We start from the raw sequence: 22,120 nt of genomic DNA on the forward strand, positions 1-22,120 counted from the left end.
ACTGCAGCGCCACCGGAAGTACTTTGGCGGATAAGCGAAGTATTTCTAATCATTTCTAAATTTTGCTGGCGATAGGTTCTCAGGTTCATTTTTTTATAATATATATAAATATATATTTTCTAAATACATATTTTTTAAAAATATACAATAATAAGATGACGAGCCAGTGCAGACAAAATTATCACCCCGATTCAGAGGCAGCAATTAACAAACAGATTAATTTGGAACTCTTTGCTAGTTACGTGTATCAGTCGATGGTTTGTGAAAACACTTCAATTTATATTTGTTATTGATGCATGCTTGTATAATGTGTGTGTTTGATCATTCATGTGATTTACTTCAAAGTTTTGATTTATCATTTCGATTTTTCTTTTCTGCTGTGTATATATAGCCAATGTTGATAAAGTATTAGTGGTATATTAATTTGAATTACTCTCTCCAGACAACAAAATTTGAAATCATTTTACATGCCTAATAGTAATTAACGATTACTTAATGTATTGGTTTAATAATATTTCTTTTAAGGCTGTCTTTCACTTTAAGGACAATCTTCGCTTATTGTCCTCTCTCACGATGTGTGGCTCCATTTTCAGTCCTGCAACTTAAATGTCCCCAAAACCTAAGATTACTCCTTTTAATAATACGATTACCTTTTTGGTTATTGCATCCATACTCAGTATATTTTGTAGAATTTTGTTTGATTTTTGGAATAGCTATCACGGTCTCAGGTACGGAATTCGAAGCAAAACTTTTTTAAAAAATGAAATTTTTCTAAAAAAAATTTTCATACGCAGGTCGAAAGAATACCGGCTGTGTGGTAAGACCGAAGTTTGTTTCCCAACCACACGGTTCCGAGTTCAGTTCCACTGCGTGGCACCTTGCTCTAGTGTCTTTTACTGTAGCCTCGTCCCGACCAAAGCCTGTGAGTGGATTTGGTAGACGGAAACTGAAAGAAGGCTGTCGTATATATAAATATGTATACGTTTGTGTGTCTGCTGTGTTTACGTCCCTGTAACTTAGCGGTTCGCCAAGGAGACCGGTAGAATATGTACTAGACTTTCAAAGAATAAGCCCTGAAGTCGATTTGTTCGACTAAAAGCGGCGTTCCAGCATGGTCGTAATCAAATGACTGAAACAAAAGAATATGTTTTATAAAACAGGAATACTAAAAAAAAAAACAATAAGTAAAAAGGGAGGAAAAAATCACTTCATTTCCCTTGAAGTAGTAGTGATTGCGATTCCAAAACTTCTAGAATTTATTCCTATGAAGCGATATACCTTTGTCTTTTGTTACATGAAAGAATACACAAGAGATAAAGAGTAGCCTTGAACAAATATATTTGTCCTTCGCCATTACGAATAAAACCTAGTTGTAGCAAGTTTCTACATATATACTCAGATCACTTACGCAGCTAACATTTTCAGGGAGTAAAATGAAAACAAAACACGAACATCACATTTCATTGCTCACTATTATAGGGCATTTGTATCTGTTCAAAAAGAATTCGGAGGTCCGAACTCCGCCAAGAATTCAATATTAGTGTATATATAATATATGATATAAGCGCTAGTTCTTAATTCCTCGATGCATATCACAGATGCTCTGAGATGCATCATCGGTGTTTCTGGGGGTTTTAAAGAGTTTTTGAGTTTTCAAACATCAGCTTCCCTCGCCCAGTTGATCATGCCGATGTTGTTTCAAGTTATGTTCCAGGTGCATCCTAGGAACAGCAAAGCACTGGACCATCGTATCAATATTGATTATTCAGATTTATGTTAGCACATGCATGAGTCAGTAAGTGAGCTTTTGTTTGCTCGCGCCTACCTACTAAAAATAGCAGCCAAATCTTCCTCATATCACATTCCCTCGTCTAAAAACAGAAAGGACATTGGACAATATAGTCCCAAATGTACGAGATAGCCTTTACCAGTGCTTCTGATTTTTGATAGCGTGAGCAAAGATTTTAGGCAGTATTTTTCTTAAAACAAAAGTATGTTCATATCGAATGCTTATGCATATATAAATTTGATGTGGCAGCATTTTCAGTTTGAAAATCATAATTTATGAGCATCAACAGCGAACTTCAATCTTCCTTTAAATAATGAACATAGTAGAGGTAAAGACCCCCTTCGGTCATGAATGACCATGGGATTGCACCTAGATAGTTATCCTCCGTGGCACAAATCTGGGCAAGGTTATTCATGGAAGAACAGCAGTCGCTCATGCATACCAACCTCCCCTCTCCACGCCACTGAGGTTATCCAAGTAAAAAGGTAAAAGCCAATACAACTTGGTACCAGTGACGTCGCAACTCATTTCTACAACTGAGTAAACTGGAGCAACGTGAAATAAAGTGTCTCACTCAAGAACACAACACACAGCCTGGTCTGGGAATCGAACTCACTACCTTATGATTGTGAGCCATGCACCTTCACATAATGAACATAAAATACTAACATTATTGTTCACGAGCATTACTATTCAGAAAGAAAATGTAAAACCTCATCGTGAAGCTGAAATGACGAAATATAGTGTCGCTACACTGCTACAATTTTTTTTTTTTTCTTCTTTTTCGGAAAAATTAAATTAAATCTAATCGCTTATTTCTGTTTATATAAAAATCTTACTTGCATTACATAACTGTGTATAAGCAAAAACTAAATACTTTCCAACGTTTCACGTTCCCATTTTTCATTTTACTTTGGCATTAGTGATTTCGACTGTTATCCTAGGCTATACATATTAAATTATTCTAGCCAACAAAATTCTTTTGCACTGGTTCCACGAGAGATCAGGTTAGAATAAACAGTGGTCATGACCGGAACCGTTTTTGTCAAATACATGTACTAGTTGTTGACAATTTTTCAAATGATAAGTGCATTTGGGCAACATGGATAGACTGCCGTTCATTTCACTATAATGAGGCCTTCATCATCATCATCGTTTAACGTCCGCTTTCCATGCTAGCATGGGTTGGACGATTTTACTGAGGACTGGTGAACCAGATGGCTACACCAGGCTCCAATCTGATCTGGCAGAGTTTCTACAGCTGGATACCCTTCCTAACGCCAACCACTCCAAGAGTGTAGTGGGTGCTTAGCTATCCTTATTCCATGTGAGTGAAATTGGGTAAACTGAAACGTAATACAAGGTCAGGCTGTTATATAGTATTGATTGAGCCAGAAAGCAGGGAAAAAAATGCCTATTCTGTTTGCTCTCTCCAGCCAGCAGTACCTTTGAAGGATATGCGTAGGATGGTTATATAAGCAATTTCTTACCAGAATTTTATAACTTACAGGTTTGACCCCATTAATTAAACAATTTTCCTCTTTCATGGTTCACTTTATAATGAGCTATATTTCATAAATATTGCCCATTATAAATAGAAAATAGTTGCCATACCTACAGTAGCAGTATTAGATGAATGTATTGGTTGTTATTTCTAACAGGTTGATTGGTTATGTGGAGCCTCCCTCATTGCTCATAAAATGGCATTCTACTTTATAATGATTAATATTTCATAAATATTACCCATTATAAATGGAAAAGAGTGGCATGCCTACAGTATAGTGTTAGATGAGTGATTTGGTTGCTATTTCTAACAGGTTGACTGCTTATGTGGAGTCTCCCTCATTAGCTCATAAAATGGCATAAAATTTAAGTCATTGTTGAGGCAGATATTTTCATAAAACTTACATCTCCAGGAAGCAATCTTATAGTCATTTATGACTGTATAGATATGATTATATATTGTATACCAACGTTGCTTTCCTGGCACTTGTGCCAGTGGCACATGAAAAGACATTTGAGCGAGTTTGTTGCCAGTACTGCTGGATTGGCGTAGCCGTTGCCAGTACCTCCTGACTGGCCTTCGTGCCGGTGGCATGTAAAAGCACCCACTACACTCTCGGAGTGGTTGGCGTTAGGAAGGGCATCCAGCTGTAGAAACTCTGCCAAATCAGATTGGAGCCTGGTGTAGCCATCTGGTTCCACCAGTCCTCAGTCAAATCGTCCAACCCATGCTAGCATGGAAAGCGGACGTTAAACAATGATGATGATGATGATAATTATAGATCAGTGGTTCTCAACCAGGGTCCATATAAGATTTTGTTGTTAAAATTTATTGTTCAATAAATTAGTTATACTTCTGTAATAGACAAAATATTTTAACAATTTTTATACAAAATTCCTAATAATATTTGATTATAAAAAAATTATAGGATCCTTTAAAACATTGAACGGCTACGAGGGTCCACCTGAGTAAAATAAGAACAAAGGAGCCCATAGGTATTTATGGGTTGAAAACCATTGTTACAGATGTTACTTGATATATGAATGACGAATAAATATATTCACACTATTGATAGGCGAGCAACATAATTCTTTTGTAATGAATGAAATAAAAATATGTAAGCAATTTTTAACTTCGAATGCTGATTTCTGTATCTTAAAAAAATTTTCTTTTTCTTTCCAATTTCCTTTTTTAGAAGAAAAATAGATAAATAACTCTTGTGTGTTTCCTCTGAGAATTTCTAATGTCATCATCGACTACAGTGGGAAGCAAACACCAATCATCTTGACCAACACGGACTTAGTCTCTCAACCATGCCAGATATTCTTTTTATAATATATATATATATATATATATATATATATATATATATATATATATATATATATATGCTAGCATATATTGCATCTTTCAAACACTGCTGGTATTTTTTTAATCTTAATTCTTTTTCTGCCTTGCTAACTTGGTTGTAAAACCAGCCACTTGTTTAACTGCTCACATGTCTTATGCCTGGCATTACTGAATTATTACTCCTGCTTTCTATTTCTACATCCCACTTTTGCTTGGGAAGTCTGGTTCGTCTCCTCTAAGCTTTACCTCATCTCAAACATTCATTTTCAATAGAACACATGTTACCTTTACTTCTACCTTTATATTTGAAATAGCTTTGGAAGTTGAAATTTAAAAAAAAATAATAAATCCTAATTGAAGCTGGAAAAAGTTCTCAAAGTACCATGGATGATGATGTAAAGTTAACATTGTCTATTGCAAGGGGTTTATTTACTTATTATTTACACTGACTCTCTTGGTAATAATTTTTTGGTTTATTTATTCTATAGATTTATTGTTATGATATGCTGCATTGCTGAAAACAAATTCTTGGCTTGCAATCATTGAAACACTTCACTAAATAATTATTGTATGTGTCTTCACTGTGATACCTGATCAAGTCTACTTTTACCTGTAGTATATCAAGGACAGAAAAGCAGTTGTTGTTAATCTAAAACATAGCAGATTTACTGCAACAGAATTCTTGTTTTCCACTAGGAAGAAGCAAACTTATCCCTTTCCAAGCAGTACAGTAAACTCATTTGTTAAGATTGGTCGCAAAATGAGCTGGTAATTAAATATAGAAGCATTGACAACTATTAGCATTGGTTGTATTGACATTTATCATTTTCTGCGTTGGAGCACTGAAGAACAAACATCCAAGCAGCCCTATATTCGCTTTTCTTCTACGACTACAGTACCTTCATTGTATTTCAGTTATTTTACTTGCTTATTTTTTGTCTCTCTGATGGTTCTTGGAATCATGAAAACTAGAACCATTATTCATTATTACACAATTTATAGTAGGAAAAACAAAACCGCCACATTGGTGTGTTTTATCTGATAGCCTCATTAATGTAGATGTACTGGCAACTCTTCTACTGCAATTTGTGTAACAATATTCTGTCTGTGAGCCTTGCTTTTGGCTAATCAGTGTCATTAGTTTATTAACCATAGTTATTTTGCTGCTCAGTCTTTAAACCTATTGTTATACGTAATCCTTATTTGGTAGATTTCATCTAGTACAAATACCATAACAAATAGATACAGCAAACCATTCGATAGTCTACTAGAACTCATTACAGAATGCAACACTGTACAGATGCCAATACTTTAATGTAGATTGAATATTTAATGACATTGTAAATGTACCTAGATCATAAGGATGTTTATTTAGGAACCTAGTCATATTTTAGTATGATCTTGAGTAATAGTAATGTTATTGAAACATTAATCTGTCTTAGCATTGCAATGATGGCCCAAACCTACGAGAAAACATGAATTTACACAACAACTGCTTTCAGAATGGAATGACTATTGAGAGTTAAGTGTCTTGATCATGGACATAGTGCAGTATCTCTGAGTTGATATGAACTACTAATTTCTCACCTGGTTATGTTACTCTTTTGACTTGGTTGTCATCATTTATCAGAACTCTGCTACTCTTCAAGTAAATTACCAATGACACAAACTTTCTGTATGCTATTATCTATCATTAAATCAAAGCTAGTAGAGAGATATTACTGATTTTTTTTACTGTTTTTGCATGATTGGCATGAAGTAGCTTGCCATCACATTTCCAACTCCTCACTCACAGACATGCTGTCATTTTTTGCTGCCTTTTCTGTTGCTACTTCTGTGAACTCTGCTCCTCAGAGTTCACAGAAGTCTTGAAGATAGTCTTGGACTGTGTGTGCACAGTCAGGTACTCTCCACTCCCTTGTTACTCCTCCTCCTCCTCTCACCCACTTTTTGTCTACCTTTAGATCCTACAATAACTTCTATTGCTAGCCCTTCCTTTCTGGAACATTAACTTTGGAGTATCAATTTTACCAATCTCGTACACCCTTTTCTCTTATCCATACCAATATAAAAACAAAATTGCTTTTAACACCATTTAGCTACAGCTATCTGATTATTTTATATAAACTTAACCGTTTTTTCTTCTTTTCTTTTCTAAAACTCTTATGATGGATGACTCTTCAATCTAATATTGAATGTTTTACAACTGGAATCATGAATGTCCTTTGAATTCTTTAAGTTATTCTTTACATTCATCTGCATTACAATTGGTTCTGTTGTATTTACAGTGTTATAGCTTAACCCCAATTTTCAATTAACTCAGTGGGGGATTAGGGGTTTTTCTTTTGTTTTTTTCAATGTTTTGAATTTTTGATTTTTAAGAAAGTTTTGTGACTATGTGGTGAGAAGCTTGCTTCCCAACCACATGGTTCTGAGTTCAGTCCCACTGCATAGCATCTTGAGCAAGTGTATTCTACTATAGCCTTGGGCTGACCAATGGCTGGTGAGTGGATTTGGTAGATGGAAACTGAAAGAAGCCTGTTGTATATATATATATGTGTGTGTGTGTGTGTGTCTTTGTGTCTGTTTGTCCCCTCACCATTGCTTGACAACTGATGTTGGTGTGTTCACTTAAAAGTTTGGCAAAAGAGACCAATAGAAATAAGTGCTAGGCTTATAAAGAATAAGTCCTGGGGTCAATTTCTTCGAATAAAAAACCATTCAAACCTTCCAACATGGCCACAGTCAAATGACTGAAACAAAGTGCCATGCAGAAAACATTGAGTCCACTCTGCAGAGTGGTTAATATTAGGAAGTGCATCCAGCCATAAAAACCCTGCCAAAACAGACACAGTAGCCTGGTGTAGTCTTCTACCTGGCCAATTCCTGTCAACCGTTCTACCCATGCATGCATGGAAGACGAATGTTAAACGATGATGATGATGATAATTAAAATGTTTTCATAAAGGAATAGATGGTGGATTGAGTTTAACCTTTTAGCGTTTAAACCAGCCTTATCTGACCCAAATATTTTACCTGTATTTTTTTCATTCAAACTGGTTAGATCTGGCCTCTCGCACCTATCCTACGATGTCATTCTAAAAATAACAATCACATCATTATCATCATCGTTTAACGTCCGCTTTCCATGCTAGCATGGGTTGGACGATTTGACTGAGGACTGGTGAACCAGATGGCTACATTAGGCTCCAATCTGATTTTGGCAAAGTTTCTACAGTTGGGTGCTTTTACATGCCACAGACCACGCTCAAAATGGTGTATTTTACATGCCACCTGCACAGGAGCCAGTCCAGTGGCACTGGACTGCCACTGGACTGTCACATCATCGAAGTCTTGAAGCTACAAGATAATGCATGATATATTCAAAGCAGTGTGAATAAGTAAGCATTACATTTGATAGAGTAACATGAATGCTGAAGGGTTAATAGCTTCGAATATTTAGTTAAAATTCAAACTAAAATCAAAATTCAATGAAGAAAGGAAATTAGATTTGAATTGAGAAAAATTCAGTTGGTTGACAAATACTTCAGTTTTTAAATAATCAGTTTGTTTTATTTATAACACTTAGGTGGAGCATGTTTTTGGTATGCTATCAGTTACATAAACCCTCTTGTCATTTGAGAACCTGTATTGAATGGTGAAAATAATAAAGTGTTATGTGAGTACTCCTGAACTGCTCCTTAAAATTCCTTGATGCTCATGGAATCATCAGTAGAAAGCATGAAAAATATATATGTACATATTACGACAGCAAGGGTTTCAGTTGATCCAATCAACAGAACAGCCTGCTCGTGAAATTAACGTGCAAGGGGCTGAGCACTCCACAGACACAAGTACTCTTAACGTAGTTCTTGAGATTCAGCATGACACAGAGTGTGACAAGGCTGGCCCTTTGAAATACAGGTACAACAGAAACAGGAAGAAAGAGTGAAAGAGTACAGCAAGGTTCACCACCACCCCCTGCCGGAGCCTCATGAAGGTTGAAGTGTTTTCGCTCAATAAACACAAGTGTTTTCGCTCAATAAACACAATCAAAACCATGATCCTACGACCATGAGTTTGCTGCCCTAACCACTTGGCCATTGCGCCTCCATGATATGTACATATATATAAATGAATAAAATGGATAAACAAACAATGTAACGTATACTGGAGACAAACAGAAGGTCCATAATTTTTCATCAGTTATCAACCAATTGGTAATATTCAGTTTCGCACATATATACGTGTGTGTCTGTGTATGTGTACATACATAGATAAACTCTGGCATTTTCGGTATTGGTTAGACAGAGGTGGTTCTGTTATTAAAATCTGATAGTTGCAACTTAAAGTAAGCAGTACTTTACTCGAGGACATTGCATGTACTTCATGTAATTTTTTTAATGCTTGGATTTCAGAGTTTTCTCCCTTTGTCTTCCTTTAAACAACTTCTCATTGACACATTTTAATCTGTGTGCAATTTCAGTTGATTAACATATATTTTGAACTCATTACATTAAGTATTTTAGCTTATTTTTATGTATATGTTTTCTGTAAAGAAAACGTGCTTGCATAATCATCCAATAACATTATTTTTAAAATGACTTATTCAGTAAATAATTGTCTCACCAGAACTCTATCTTCCCAAGATAATAGTTTCGGTGTGAACCCTCCCCAACAAAATCACCAGTGGAAGCCACTTTAAAATACATCAACATATCTAATAATATTTTGAATCCTAAAAGTTTCATTCTTCTTAATTCAGCTCTGATCAAGTTAACATATGAACAAAATCATCGAAGTTGCAAACTTCCCTTCATTTTTCAACCAGAATGAAGAGAAATTTTGCTGCTATTTTTCAAGTTAAGCAACTATATAAACTACTTAACCTGCAACAGTATAGACATTCTGTTTGCTAGCTTTGGATCCTGTTGGATTATATATTTACTAGTTACGGTGAATGTTATATAATACAGCTGATAAAATTTACTATTAAACACTTATTAAAATACTGCTTTTTCTTATGACTTTACATATTTTAAACAGTTTCTCTATGAAGCTAGTTTCATGGTGAACTCAGTTCTTATAGTTTTTTAATACCAATGAATTTAAATTTTAACTTGTCTTCATTTTAAAAATAGCTGCTTGACTTTATTGTCATTAAACATCTAAAGTCCATAATTCTGATGCACTGATTAACCCTTTTCTTACCATATTTCTGTTGAAATACGCTGCCTTTGTTTCACTTAATTTTTAAAATAATGAAGAATTTAGTAAAATTTATCATAATTAAATTGATGTTTGAAGCAGTCAACAACTTCATTCTCATCTACAACAGAGACAGGCTCTTGAGTTAAGACAAAAGCCTCAGTCTTTCGTTGACTTCTTGCAGGACTCTTCCTCTGTTGCAAGTGAGAGTGTTGAAGTTGTTGACTGCTTCAATTATCTTGACATGGGGATTCATAGTGGCATTAGCTGTGAGTCTGAAGTCCTAAAAGGATTTGGACAGCTGGTGCAGTTATGGAGTCATTGGACAAGGGTGTTTGGTGCTGCTGATATCTGAGTAGGAGAACAAAGGTTCAAAGCTTTAAGTGTCTAGTCCTTCTTGTCCTGCTCTATAGTTGTGAGACTTGGACACTGTTCAGGGCTCTTAGGAGTTACCTGAATTCCTTTGGTACCAAGATGCTTCACAGGATTATGGATTACCATTGGTTTCATTGATTTCATATCCAACCAACTCTACTCAGAAACTGGGATTCATGTTGTTATGTGTATGATTCAGGAGCACCAGCTAAGACTATTTGGCCAGGTTGCTTGACCCTGCTGGACCCTGCTTAGCATGTTCTCTTCACTGAGGATTTGGCTGGGGGCCATGGCAGATGAAGAGGTATCTCTCAGAGATGGGGACTGACTGAGACTCTACTCAGCAGGTGACCCAAGAGAACCTAGGAATATACCAACAAATGGTGAATGCAGCAATGGCACATGCCCCTACACCTGACCTAAAGTTGGTGTTAAGAACATAAATTATTATGAAGTTCTGAGAGAAGGTTAATTTAGATCACTTTAAAAGAGAAAGTTTGTATCATTGACCCAGAGGCAGTGTCAGGTGGTATAAAAAGGGTTAGAAAGACAGTAATGATAAAACTTAGCAATATTTGACTTCCTGTGTGATTTGATGTTGGCAACAGAGGGGATTTATTATGTAAGCTCTGATTGAATAAACACAATATGCAATGGCCAATTTTTATTGGTCTGAATGCAAAAGAATTAACTTACATTCAAGTTACTTTGTTTACAAACTATGCTAAACACAGTTTAAATATATTTTCTTCATGCGTTCTTGAAAATATCTAGATTTGCTATTTTGTAGTCATATTTATAATTACTTTTCAGAATTATCAATCTGCAGCCTTTGCTTCTGTCATTATATTTGATTTTACTTCCCTTTTTTTGTCAAGGCATATTATTTTGATCGAGATGATGTCAGTCTCCCTGGATTCCACAAGTTTTTTAAGAAGTCTTCAGATGAAGAGCGAGATCATGCAGAAAAATTCATGTCTTATCAGAACAAACGTGGTGGCAGAATTGTACTTCAGGCAGTTATGGTAATTAAAAAAAACATTTTAATTTTTTTTTTAATTCTTCCTTATATTTTAGCATTTATCAAGCAGCAGAGTAGTAGTTGCGGATCTATTTTAAAACGGGGGCCACAGTTTTCATTAATGTTTTACGTAGTGTTTTTGGTACCGAAAGACTTTCAAACTTCGTATACTTATCTATTTTGTGTTATAGAACAGAAAAATATTTTTGTATTCGAATTTATTTCATGTAAAAAATTGTCTTCGATAATTTCAACCAATCACTGACAAGTATTCAGTTGTTTACATTTACTCTTTTGGCTGATTAAGCGGTGTAAAGCGTATTTAATCTCCATAACTTCTGACAGTGTTCATTTTCCTTCGTTAAATTTGCTTTTTTTCATTTTAAATTTGCTTTTTTCATTTTCTTTTTTTTGCTTCGTTTTATTTGCTTTTTTCATTTTCTTTTTTTTTCTTCATTTTATTTGCTTTTTTCTTTTTAAATTTGCTGTTTTACCCTAACCCTAACCGTAGGATTAGGGTTAGGGTTAGGGTTAGCCTATAATAGAAAGGCTTATTAGCTATTGCCAATATGCTTCAGCCATTTTTTGACAAGGAAATAATAATTTTATCACCGATAGAATTGTTTCAGAATCATTTGTTTATGTAGTCGGCACTTAATGTATATCGGCTGAATGGACGTCAGTGATTGGTTGAAATTACAGAAATACGGCAACTTTAACATGGAATAACTTAGGGATTTCTTTTTTTTTTTAAGAAGACTAAGAGAAAAAGATGTTTTATATGACACATTCTACCAGTGTTCCAAGTTTCAAAGTGTTTCGTTAAGAAAATACTGTGGCCCCCATTTTAAAAAAGATCCGTAGTTGCTAGTATTATGTTTTCTGTATTTGTATAAAATATCCCTAAGATGGTATTGACAAAATACTTGCTTGGATCTTTTGTTGTTGTCACCATAGTTTCTCCTTGGTAATAATTGTTATGGCTTCAGTCCCACTGAATCCATGGATAAGTGTCCTATTATAGCCCTGGGCCAACCAAAATCTTGTGATTGAATTTCATGTACAAAAAAGGAAAAGAGCCTGTTGTGTGTGTGTGTATGTGTATATCATTATCATCATTTAACATTCTCTTTTCCATGCCAGCATGGGTTGGATGATTTGACAGAAACATGAGCCAGAGAGTCCTGCCAGGTTCTATGTCTGCTTTGGCATAGTTTCTACAGCTTGTTGCCAACCCTTGACAAAGTGTACCGGATGCTTTTTATGTGACACCAGAACTGGTGAGGTCACTGAGTATCTGCACAATAAGACCTTTCAACTGAGTCGGGTATGGACTGAAAGAATAAGAAATTATGATAGAGGGAGAGAAGCAGGTATCTTGCAAAAGAGGTGAATACATGGTTTGCCCACTTGGAAAGTGAGAGAAAGAAAGGGACTGATGGAAGAGTGGATGTCAGAAAATGAGTTGTGGGGCAAAGCTTGACAGAGCCTCAATTCTGCTGGGATGGACAGGTCTTCTCAAGCATAGCTTAGTACTATTCATCTGAGACTCCTGTCATCTCCTCTTGAAGTAGGTCTTCTCTTTGGCCCACACCTTCCTATGCCTATCTCTTCCCCTTGTTCCCTCCATTCGGCTCTTACCTTATATAACTGTCCTCATCCATGACCAAACCAGTGCAGTCTCTTCTCCTGTACACCACATTCAATGCTTCTTATACCCAATTTTTCTCTAAGCACATCCATCAAAGTATACTTGTATAATTTATTTCAAGTTTTCATTTGTCCTCTGCATTCCCAGCCCAAGTTTCACAACCATCTAACAGTTCTGTTTGTACACAGGCATCATACAATCTGCCTTTCATTCTGAGAGAGGGGCCTTTTGTTACCAACGGAGGTAAAAGTTCCCTGAAATTTCTCCAACTAATTCATATTCTAGCAACTATATTTTTAGAACATCTTCCTCTACTGCATAAATAAACTAACACCAGTTGTCAGATGGTGGTTGGGGGACAAACACAGATACAAAGACACACATGCATAGCTATATATACAACGGGCTTCTTTCAGTTTCACTCACAGGGCTTTGGTTGCCCCAAGGCTATAGTGGAAGATACTTGCCCAAGGTGCCATGCAGTGGGACTGAGCCCAGAACCATGTGGTTTGGAAGTAAGCTTCTTACCACACAGCCATTCCTGCGCCTTATAGGTGCAGGCATGATTGTGTGGTTAAGAAGTTTGGTTCAGAACCACATGTTTCAGGATTCATTCCTGCTTTGTGAACACTGTCAACAGGAGTCTTCTACTATAACCATGGTTATTTGGAAGACAGATACTGGAAAGAAACCTATTGCATATAAATATATGTGTGTGTGTATGGTTTGTATATTCACCTCTCAGCATGTGCACACTAATAAGCATCAATGCCTTACAAACAGTGTCATTTGTTTAAAGTCTTCTGCAAAAGCATGTGCAGCCTTTGAGCTGTTTGTTGTGTGAAGGACTATAAGAAATATTACTTTGCTTGGAGCATGTTAGGGTTGGCAGTGAGAAAAGCATTCAACCAAAGGAAAAAGTCTGCTTCAACAAAGTTTCATTTGACCCATACAAACATGGAGAAGTGGATGCCGAAATGATAATGATGACAAAGGTAGCAATGTTTGTATTTGTAACATTATGTGATGGTAGGGAAATATGATCTTTAGTTGTAGAGCCTCATGTGGGCAATGACAAGTAACTGAGTCTTCTGGCAATTTGCTGTGCTTGAGAAGATATATCAGGCTAAGTGAAGTGTGGTCATTGTCAGTGTTGGTAATATGTAAAAGGCGAGCTGGCAGAAACGTTAGCACACCGGGCGAAATGCTTTGTGGTATTTCATCTGTCTTTACGTTCTGAGTTCATATTCCGCTGAGGTCGACGCCTTTCATCCTTTCGGGATCGATAAATTAAGTACCAGTTGAGTACTGGGTTGATCTAATTGACTGGCCCCCTCCCCAAACATTCTGAGCCTTGTGCCTAGAGTAGAAAAGAATTTGTAAAAGGTACTTATACCAGTGACATGCAAAAGCACCAGAGACATGTAAATGGCACCTGTGCCAGTGACATGTAGAAACATCCAGTACTTTCTGTAAAGTGGTTGGTGTTAGGAAGGGCATCAAGCTGTAGAAACCAGGCCAAAACAGACGACAGGAGTCTTTTGCAGCTCTTCAGCTTATCAGCTCTAGTCAAACTGTCTAACCCATGCCAGCATGGAAAACGGACGTTAAATGATGATGACTAAGCACCAATTTGAAGTTGAAAAAAAAACAAATCCACTGATGGGAATAAAACCACATATCACTTATTGGATATTCAACCAACAATAAGCATACACACACCATACATAATCACATAATTTTACATAGCAAATTAGATTTTTTTCATTTCCAGTCATCTTTCTTGCCTATCAATATCACATACACTTGCTTCACTGTTTTCTTTTCCATCAAGAAACCTGAACAGGATGAATGGGGCAGTGGTTTGGATGCGGTGCAAATGGCTTTGCAACTAGAGAAAAATATCAACCAGTCATTGCTTGATTTGCACAAAATTGCTGCAGACCATAGTGACAGTCATGTAAGTGTTGCTTTGTGTTTTTTGTTGTTTTTTATTTAATTACTTGTGAGAATAGGTGACATAAATTTCATTCAGATTAAAATTAAGATTTAGGGGTTTCATTAAGTTATATTATGTTTCATTAAGTTATATAATTGTTATACATCAGTAAAATTTTGAATAACTATTTAGCAGAAGTGTTAATGCTGCTTCCCCTGCTGAAGAAGATTGTCCTGCAAGAGTCCTGTGTGGACACCATGTAAAAGGCACCCATACCTTTATCATGTAATAGCACCTGTGCTGATGCCATGTAAAAGCACCAATGCCAGTGCCAAGACACCCAGCACACTTTGTAAAGTGGTTGATGTTAGGAAGGGCATCCAGCTATAGAAACCAAGATAAATCAGATTGGAACCTGGTGCAATTTTGCCTCTTGCCAGCTCTGGTCAAAGCATCCAACCCATGCCAGCATGGAAAACGTATGTTAAAGGGTGATGATGATGATCTGTAAATTCTTCTTTTAATAATCTTGACATTTGGGGTAAATCTTCAGTCTGGAATTACAAAAATAGCAATAGTAGTTTCTAGCATGAGCACAAAACCAGTAATAGAGAGGTTTTGCCAATAGCTTTGACTCTGGTACATGACTGGTACTGAATTTTATCAACCCTAAAAGAATGAAAAGCAAAATTAACTTCAGTGAGATTTGAACTCTGAACATAAAAATCTGCCACCAGTCAAATGGTTCTACCAATCCTTAGTAATAACAAAATTTGGATCAAGTCACAGAATATTTGCTCTTATTTAGTATTCTGTGGTCTTGAATCACAGACAGCTTCAACTTTCTTATGTCAGCTTCAGTTAGATATTCATAGTTATCTGTTGTTTGGTATTTATTGTTTAATCTCAGGTAAACCCAGAGGAAGCAGACCTAAGATCCAAAGTATTCCAACTACAATAATCCTATATCTAGGAATATGTATGAGTTATAAGCAGGAAGACTTTTGTTGAAATGCCATCAAGTGCTGCAGGCATACACAATACATGACAATGACAACATTATCCAGCATGAACATTCATCTAAGACAGTAGTGTGTGATTTGAGTGATGTGTGCTATTTCTAGCAGCTCAAACAACTATGTTGATGTTCCCCTATTGGTTTCATAATGACCTGTTATTATGGTTGCTGTTGGCACAGAAGATATAGCTGTGTAGTTATGGAGTTCACCTTGCACCCATGTTGTTCTGGGTTTTGAACTCATTCAGTAGCATCTTCAGCAAGTGTCTTCTACCATAGCCCTTAAGTTATCTAATACCTTATAACGAAATTTAGTTGTTGGGGATTATGGAAAAGTTTGTTGTCTTTATCATCATCCAACATTCATTTTTCATCTGGCATAGATTGCATAGGTTGTCACAGTCCATATTTCTTACTGGGTGTTTCTGTTCCAACAGATTAGTGCTTGTACATTTCATTTGGTTTAGTTGCTTTGATTGGATGCCCTTGCTATCACCAACCACTTTACAGAGTGCATTAGGTGCATTTTCACATGACACCAACGCTACAGATGTTAGATAGATTTTAGCAAGACAGTATTAAAAGTACCTCACAATTCACAATCCTACACTTTCTCTGCTCATTTCCCAATCAGTTAAGACTGGATGCATTTTCATAGCACCAGCCCTAAAGAAGTAGCATTCACTTGCAGAGGGAGCGCTGTGCTTCCGTCATCACTCCTGAACAATAGGTGGAGTACCGAGTACTCGCCACTCTGTAGACAGAAGAGGGGAATAGGAGAGAGAGTATTAACAGCAGAAAGGTTAGAGATGGAAGTCTGGGTGTATTTCTTTCATCAATGTATATCAGCAAAAGATATAAGCATCATTGGGAACAAACAGTCAGTGAGAAGCGGAGTTCTCCTTAGTATTTGTTCTGCATCAATTTACAGGCACTCCCTTGTCACTGTTGCTGTCATGAATACTTTGAAGCAGAATGGCCAGTTGGTATCCTGTTATCAGTGACACTATTGTTTACCATCTGAATTAGTGAAAATGGTTGCATTGAGAAAACCTGTTATACACAGTCTTAACAAGTTATACCCCTTAGTCCTTCATGTACATGGGCGTGTGATTTTATATATAGATATATATACACACACACACACACAATATACACATACAGGTACATCCCTGGTTGTGTGATTAAGAAGTTTGCTTCTCAACCATGTAATTTTGGGTTCAATCCCTCAGCATGCCAAAGCCTTGTGAGTGAATTTGGTAAACCGAAAAGTGAAAGAAACCCACCATATATATGTGTGTGTGTGTGTTCCTCCTTGTCTTCACTTTATTTGGTCAATGTAAATGAGTTCCACAATCATATAAGTGGTGTTATTTTTTTCCAATCTTCCTTGAAAAAATGTCCAGTCATGGAGAGATATTACCTTGCTTGGAAACTAGTGAGTGGGAGTTAAGTTAGCAATCCATCTAATACTAAAATATGACTCCCTTTCCTTTTGTTTGAACTAATTCAGTTGATGAAAGATAATAAACAAGATTACCTCTGGTAGCGTTTTAAACTCAGATATGAGGAGTTACAACTAAATACAGAAAAATACTTAGTGCAAACTCCACTCTTTCATCATCATCATCATCATTTGAAGGTCCACTTTTCTATGCTTGCATGGGTCAGCTGTTTGTTGGAGCAGTGTTTTCTAGGTCTGGTTGCCCTTCCTGATACCAACCCCCGCTTGTGAGGTAATGGTTTCCCAGTTTATTGAACAGCAAAAAAGTAATAAATGCACATGAAAATAAGAGGAAATACAAGCTCATTCACATGTGCACACACATACAGGGAGATTGAACCTGAAACTATGTGGTTGGGAAGTGAACTTCTTAACCACAGTCTTGTCTTAATGTTAATCATCGCTTACAAATTGCTTTTACATTGAACTATTTATCATCATCATCATCGTCATCATTGTTTAATGTCCACCTCCCATGCTGGCATAGGTTGGATGATTTGACATGGAGCAGGCCAGGTAGGAGCCTGCACTAGATTTCTGTGTCTGTTTTGGCAAGGTTTTTAATGCTGGATGTCTTTTTTAACACCAACCACCCAGCAGAGTGGACAGACTGTTTGTAGAAATTACTCGCTTCAGCCTATTAGCTTTTAAACCAGTCCCAGAAGACTTTGGGCCTCACAGAGGCAATGAGTAGTGATCAAGACCTTTGGCAATATGTGGTGCTTGAGAAGACCTGTCAAGCAAGTGAAATTGTAGTTGTGGCCAATGCTGGTGTCATGTAACTGACACCCGTGCTGGTGGCACATAAAAAGCGCCTTTCAAGCATTGTGCCTCATGGAGGCAAAGTATCCGTTGCCAGTTGCTCATGAAAAGCACCTTTTGAGTGTTGGGCCTCATGGGAGCAATGGCGAATGACCAAAACCTTTGGCATTATGCCGTGCTTGAGAAAAAGAGCCATCAGCTATGTAAAATCACAGTTGTGGCAGATACTGGTGTCATGCAAATGGCACCCATGCCAGTGGCACATAAAAGTACCCATTACACGCTCAGAGTGGTTGGCACTAGGGAGGGCATCCAACCATAGAAACCATACCAAATCATACTGGAGTCTGGTGCAGCCTCCCAGCTTGCCAGCCCTGGTCAAACTGTCCAACCCATGCCAGCATGACCAACAGACGTTAAATGATAATGATGATATCTGGCCCAAAATATTCAGCCTGCTTTATGTTCAAACTGACCAAATCCAGCTTTCACACCTACCCTACAATGTCATTCTAAAAGTAAGCAATCACGTCATCGAAATCTTGAAGCTACAGGATCATGTATGTTTAATTCAAACCAATGTGAATAAATAAGCATTACATCTGACAGAATAATCTGAATCCTAAAGGGTTAATCTTTTAATTTTTTATATATTTTTTATCTATTACAGCTGTGTGATTTTCTTGAATCTGAATTCTTGAGTCACCAAGTAGAATCTATTAAAGAATTAGCTGATCACCTTGCTAATTTGAAACGTGTTGGTGCTGGACTTGGAGAATATATGTTTGACAAAACTACATTAGGCAGCTCAAACTCCTGAACCATTTTTTGGTTGAAAACGAAAACTATCCTGCTGTAGTCAGTGTTTACAAGGCATATCATGTACTATAGTTGCTAATAGCAGCACACTGTAATTGGCTATTATTGTCAATGTGAATGAAAGTAACGATCTCAGCATGACTTGAATCAATAAGCATAACCTTCAATATGGTCAGGTCAACATTCATGTCAGAATCAGTAGAAACAATACTGCATCATCTGTGTTTTTTTTTTAATATATGTGTTTTGTGTTATCTATGTAGGAAAATAAATATTTGATATTTCAACACTTTTCTTGTGTTTTTTTCTTTGTTTTAAATGTCTCTTAGTTCACACAAAGAGTAGAGTTCCAGACTAACTTACCTTATTGAATTTAGTTTTTTTTTCCAAATCATTTGAATAGAGCCAAAAATAAACTAAAATTGATCTTACTGATTATTGTGCTATCTACAAAAATCGATCTTCTGCTTAATTACCAGAAATCATTTTTCTGTTTCAAAGAATCATAACTGAAGATTTGGGATATATATCTGTCGAGCTGACATCTCTGTTTCAATTTTGTTCCTCTCTACACTTCTTGAATTATTGTATCGATAAGAAATCTTTATTTCTACTGTCAATGTATCTCTGTATTAAATACCATGTAGCTTCATAGACCATAAAGCATGTCACCTCTTTAAATGAATGTTAACATATTTAATGTTGGAAGCAATGAAAAGATAATTATTGATAATTATGTGTTGAAAAAAAACAGTATTATTATTATACATTTGATATAACCTTATCAGAATAGTATAGACTTCCTGTACTTGCCAAAATAGTAAGGAATAAGTTGTAAGTAAATGTGCAAACTAGAAAGAAACATAAAAGACAGAGCCAGAGTGAAATGAAATGTCACTCATTAACAATATTAGCTGATATTGATATCATTGGGTTATTAACCTTATTGAGCATGGCCGTTGCCAGTACTGCCTGACTGGCCTTCGTGCCGGTGGCACATAAAAGAACTCACTACACTCTCGGAGTGGTTGGCATTAGGAAGGGCATCCAGCTGTAGAAACTCTGCCAAATCAGATTGGTGCCTGGTGGAGCCATCTGGTTCACCAATCCTCAGTCAAATCGTCCAACTCATGCTAGCATGGAAAACGGACGTTAAACGATGATGAAGCAAAACTATTATCAGAGGGTTTTGAAATTTGACCATCCCATATTCTAGCAGACTAGACTGCATAATTCAAAAACCTTCCATGAAAATCTCATTTTAATGACGTGGCTGTGTGGTAAGAAGTTCTGGGTTCAGTTCCACTGCGTGGCACCTTGGGAAAGTGTTTTTGATGATAGCCTCGGGGCCATTAAGGCCTTGTGAGTAGATTTGGTAGACAGAAACTTGTATTCCTCTCGGGAGACTCGCAGAGAAAAGACGAGTTGTACAATTTAATTATTGCATTTATTATTCAATTACATACAAAGAATGCACTCACCGAAAGTTCGATGTTAATAAAACAAGTGTCATGTCCGCCATATATATCAATGACATTTTACTCCCCAGTCATTCAGAACAACAATGAAAACAAGGAACTCAGACGAACCACACTGAAACATGAGACGTCAAACGAATACAAATCTAACGGTCCCTATAACACCTCCCCATTGAAATTGATGCTACACAAGAAGTATCAACAGCAAAGGCTCTCTTGGGTTTTACGGGTTCTCTTGGACCGTCTTGGGTTGTCTGGTCCATACTCTGGAACAGGTAACATGGTCTTGGGTCTGGTTTGTCTTTGAGTTAGTAGCACAGTTTCCGAGATCTCCATCGGGTGATCTGTTGCAAATTGAAATACAGTATCTTCTGCATCACCAGGTTCATTGTCTTCCTCAGTTGTGTACCGCGGTCGCAGCTGTTCCCAGTGTCGTCTCCACATCGGGCCATGAGGTATGACCTTCACGTTAAAGCAGCGAGTACCCAATGACTTCTTAATGATTGCTGGTACCTATCGGAGATCTTTGTCTCGGCTAGTTCCATAGTATAGTGCATACACAGGATCTCCGGCCTTGTACTGCCTGATAACTTTAGCGACATCAGCCGAGCTTGGAGTCACCTGAGACTTATCTGCTTCCTTAGACTGTTTGCCTTGAGCAATGTGTGCTGGCGATGGCAGCAGAGAATCAATCCTTGTTCGTATCTGGCGGTGATTCAAAAGTTCACTTGGAGAGAATCCACAGGATGTCGGTGTTCTCCGGTACTGCATCAAGAATTCCTGAAGTGCTCGTGTCGGCGGAAGAGAAGACTTCCTCAGAGCTTGTTTGAAGGTCTGCACCAAACGTTCTGCTGCTTCGTTGGTAGCTGGGTGGTAAGGTGCCCCTGTCAGGTGTGTGATCCCACGTTCTTTGCACCAGCTCTGGAACTCCCCAGACGTAAAAGTTGGTGCGTTATCGGTGACCAATGTGTGAGGAAATCCGAAGTGCGCAAAATCTTCCTCAAGCAGATTTAAAGTGGCTTTGGAGGACGTGGAGGAAGTAGGATGAATGCATGGGTACTTGGAATAAGCATCTGTGATTACCAGCCAATCTCTACCCATAAAATGTATTGCATGGTCCAGGTGTAAGCGGCTTCACGGCTTTTCTGGTAACATCCATGGGTGAACTGGAGGCTTAGATGGCTGCCTTTGATGTTCGTTACACGAATCACCTCGTCGACTGGCTATCTCTATAGCAGCATCGATACCAGGCCAATAAACAGCAGTTCTTACTAGTTGTTTCATGCGTTCCATGCCAAAGTGTCCAAGATGCAGAAGATTGAGGATCTTTGGGTGCAAGCTATGTGGAATCACAACTCTAAATCCATGTATAAGGCATCCATGGCAGATACTGAGTGAGTTTGTTAACTTACGGAACTTGTTGACTTCGTCATTGATCTCCATGTTCTTTGGTGGCCAGCCTTCACGGACATAGCGCATCACTGTAGATATCACTGGATCTTTCCCTGACTCTTGACGGAGGACGTTAGCATCCACAGGTTGGACTTGAATACTAAGAGCTTTGATGGCACACACCATGTCTATGTCTTCACCATTTTCCTTTCTGTCAAAGTCGTTATCACCGAATGGCAAGCGACTGAGGGCATCAGCATTGCCATGATCTGCTGATTTCCGATATTCGATGGTGTAGTCAAACTGGTTC

At 37.3% G+C, this 22,120-nt stretch overlaps 1 protein-coding gene across 1 annotated transcript; it reads left to right on the top strand.

Moving 5' to 3' along the window:
• Window positions 1-12: 12 nt before the first annotated feature.
• Window positions 13-19,227, top strand: LOC106875910 (soma ferritin). The gene is made up of 4 exons (XM_014924226.3): window positions 13-257; window positions 11,105-11,251; window positions 14,733-14,858; window positions 18,792-19,227. The coding sequence occupies exons 1-4, from the start codon at window positions 156-158 to the stop codon at window positions 18,939-18,941; spliced, it is 525 nt and encodes a 174-aa protein (XP_014779712.1). The 5' UTR covers window positions 13-155; the 3' UTR covers window positions 18,942-19,227.
• Window positions 19,228-22,120: the final 2,893 nt, after the last annotated feature.

This window comes from Octopus bimaculoides, chromosome 7 (genome assembly GCF_046866305.1).
Source record: "Octopus bimaculoides isolate indiv1 chromosome 7, ASM4686630v1, whole genome shotgun sequence".
Lineage (NCBI taxonomy): Eukaryota > Metazoa > Mollusca > Cephalopoda > Octopoda > Octopodidae > Octopus > Octopus bimaculoides.

Excerpts from the sequence above, each read along its gene's own strand:
- LOC106875910 (XM_014924226.3), top strand. The coding sequence starts at position 156 with ATGACGAGCCAGTGCAGACAAAATTATCACCCCGATTCAGAGGCAGCA. Across the intron at positions 258-11,104 it reads GTTACGTGTATCAGTCGATG|GCATATTATTTTGATCGAGA; the intron begins GTTTGTGAAAAC and ends TTTTTTGTCAAG. Across the intron at positions 11,252-14,732 it reads TTGTACTTCAGGCAGTTATG|AAACCTGAACAGGATGAATG; the intron begins GTAATTAAAAAA and ends TTTTCCATCAAG.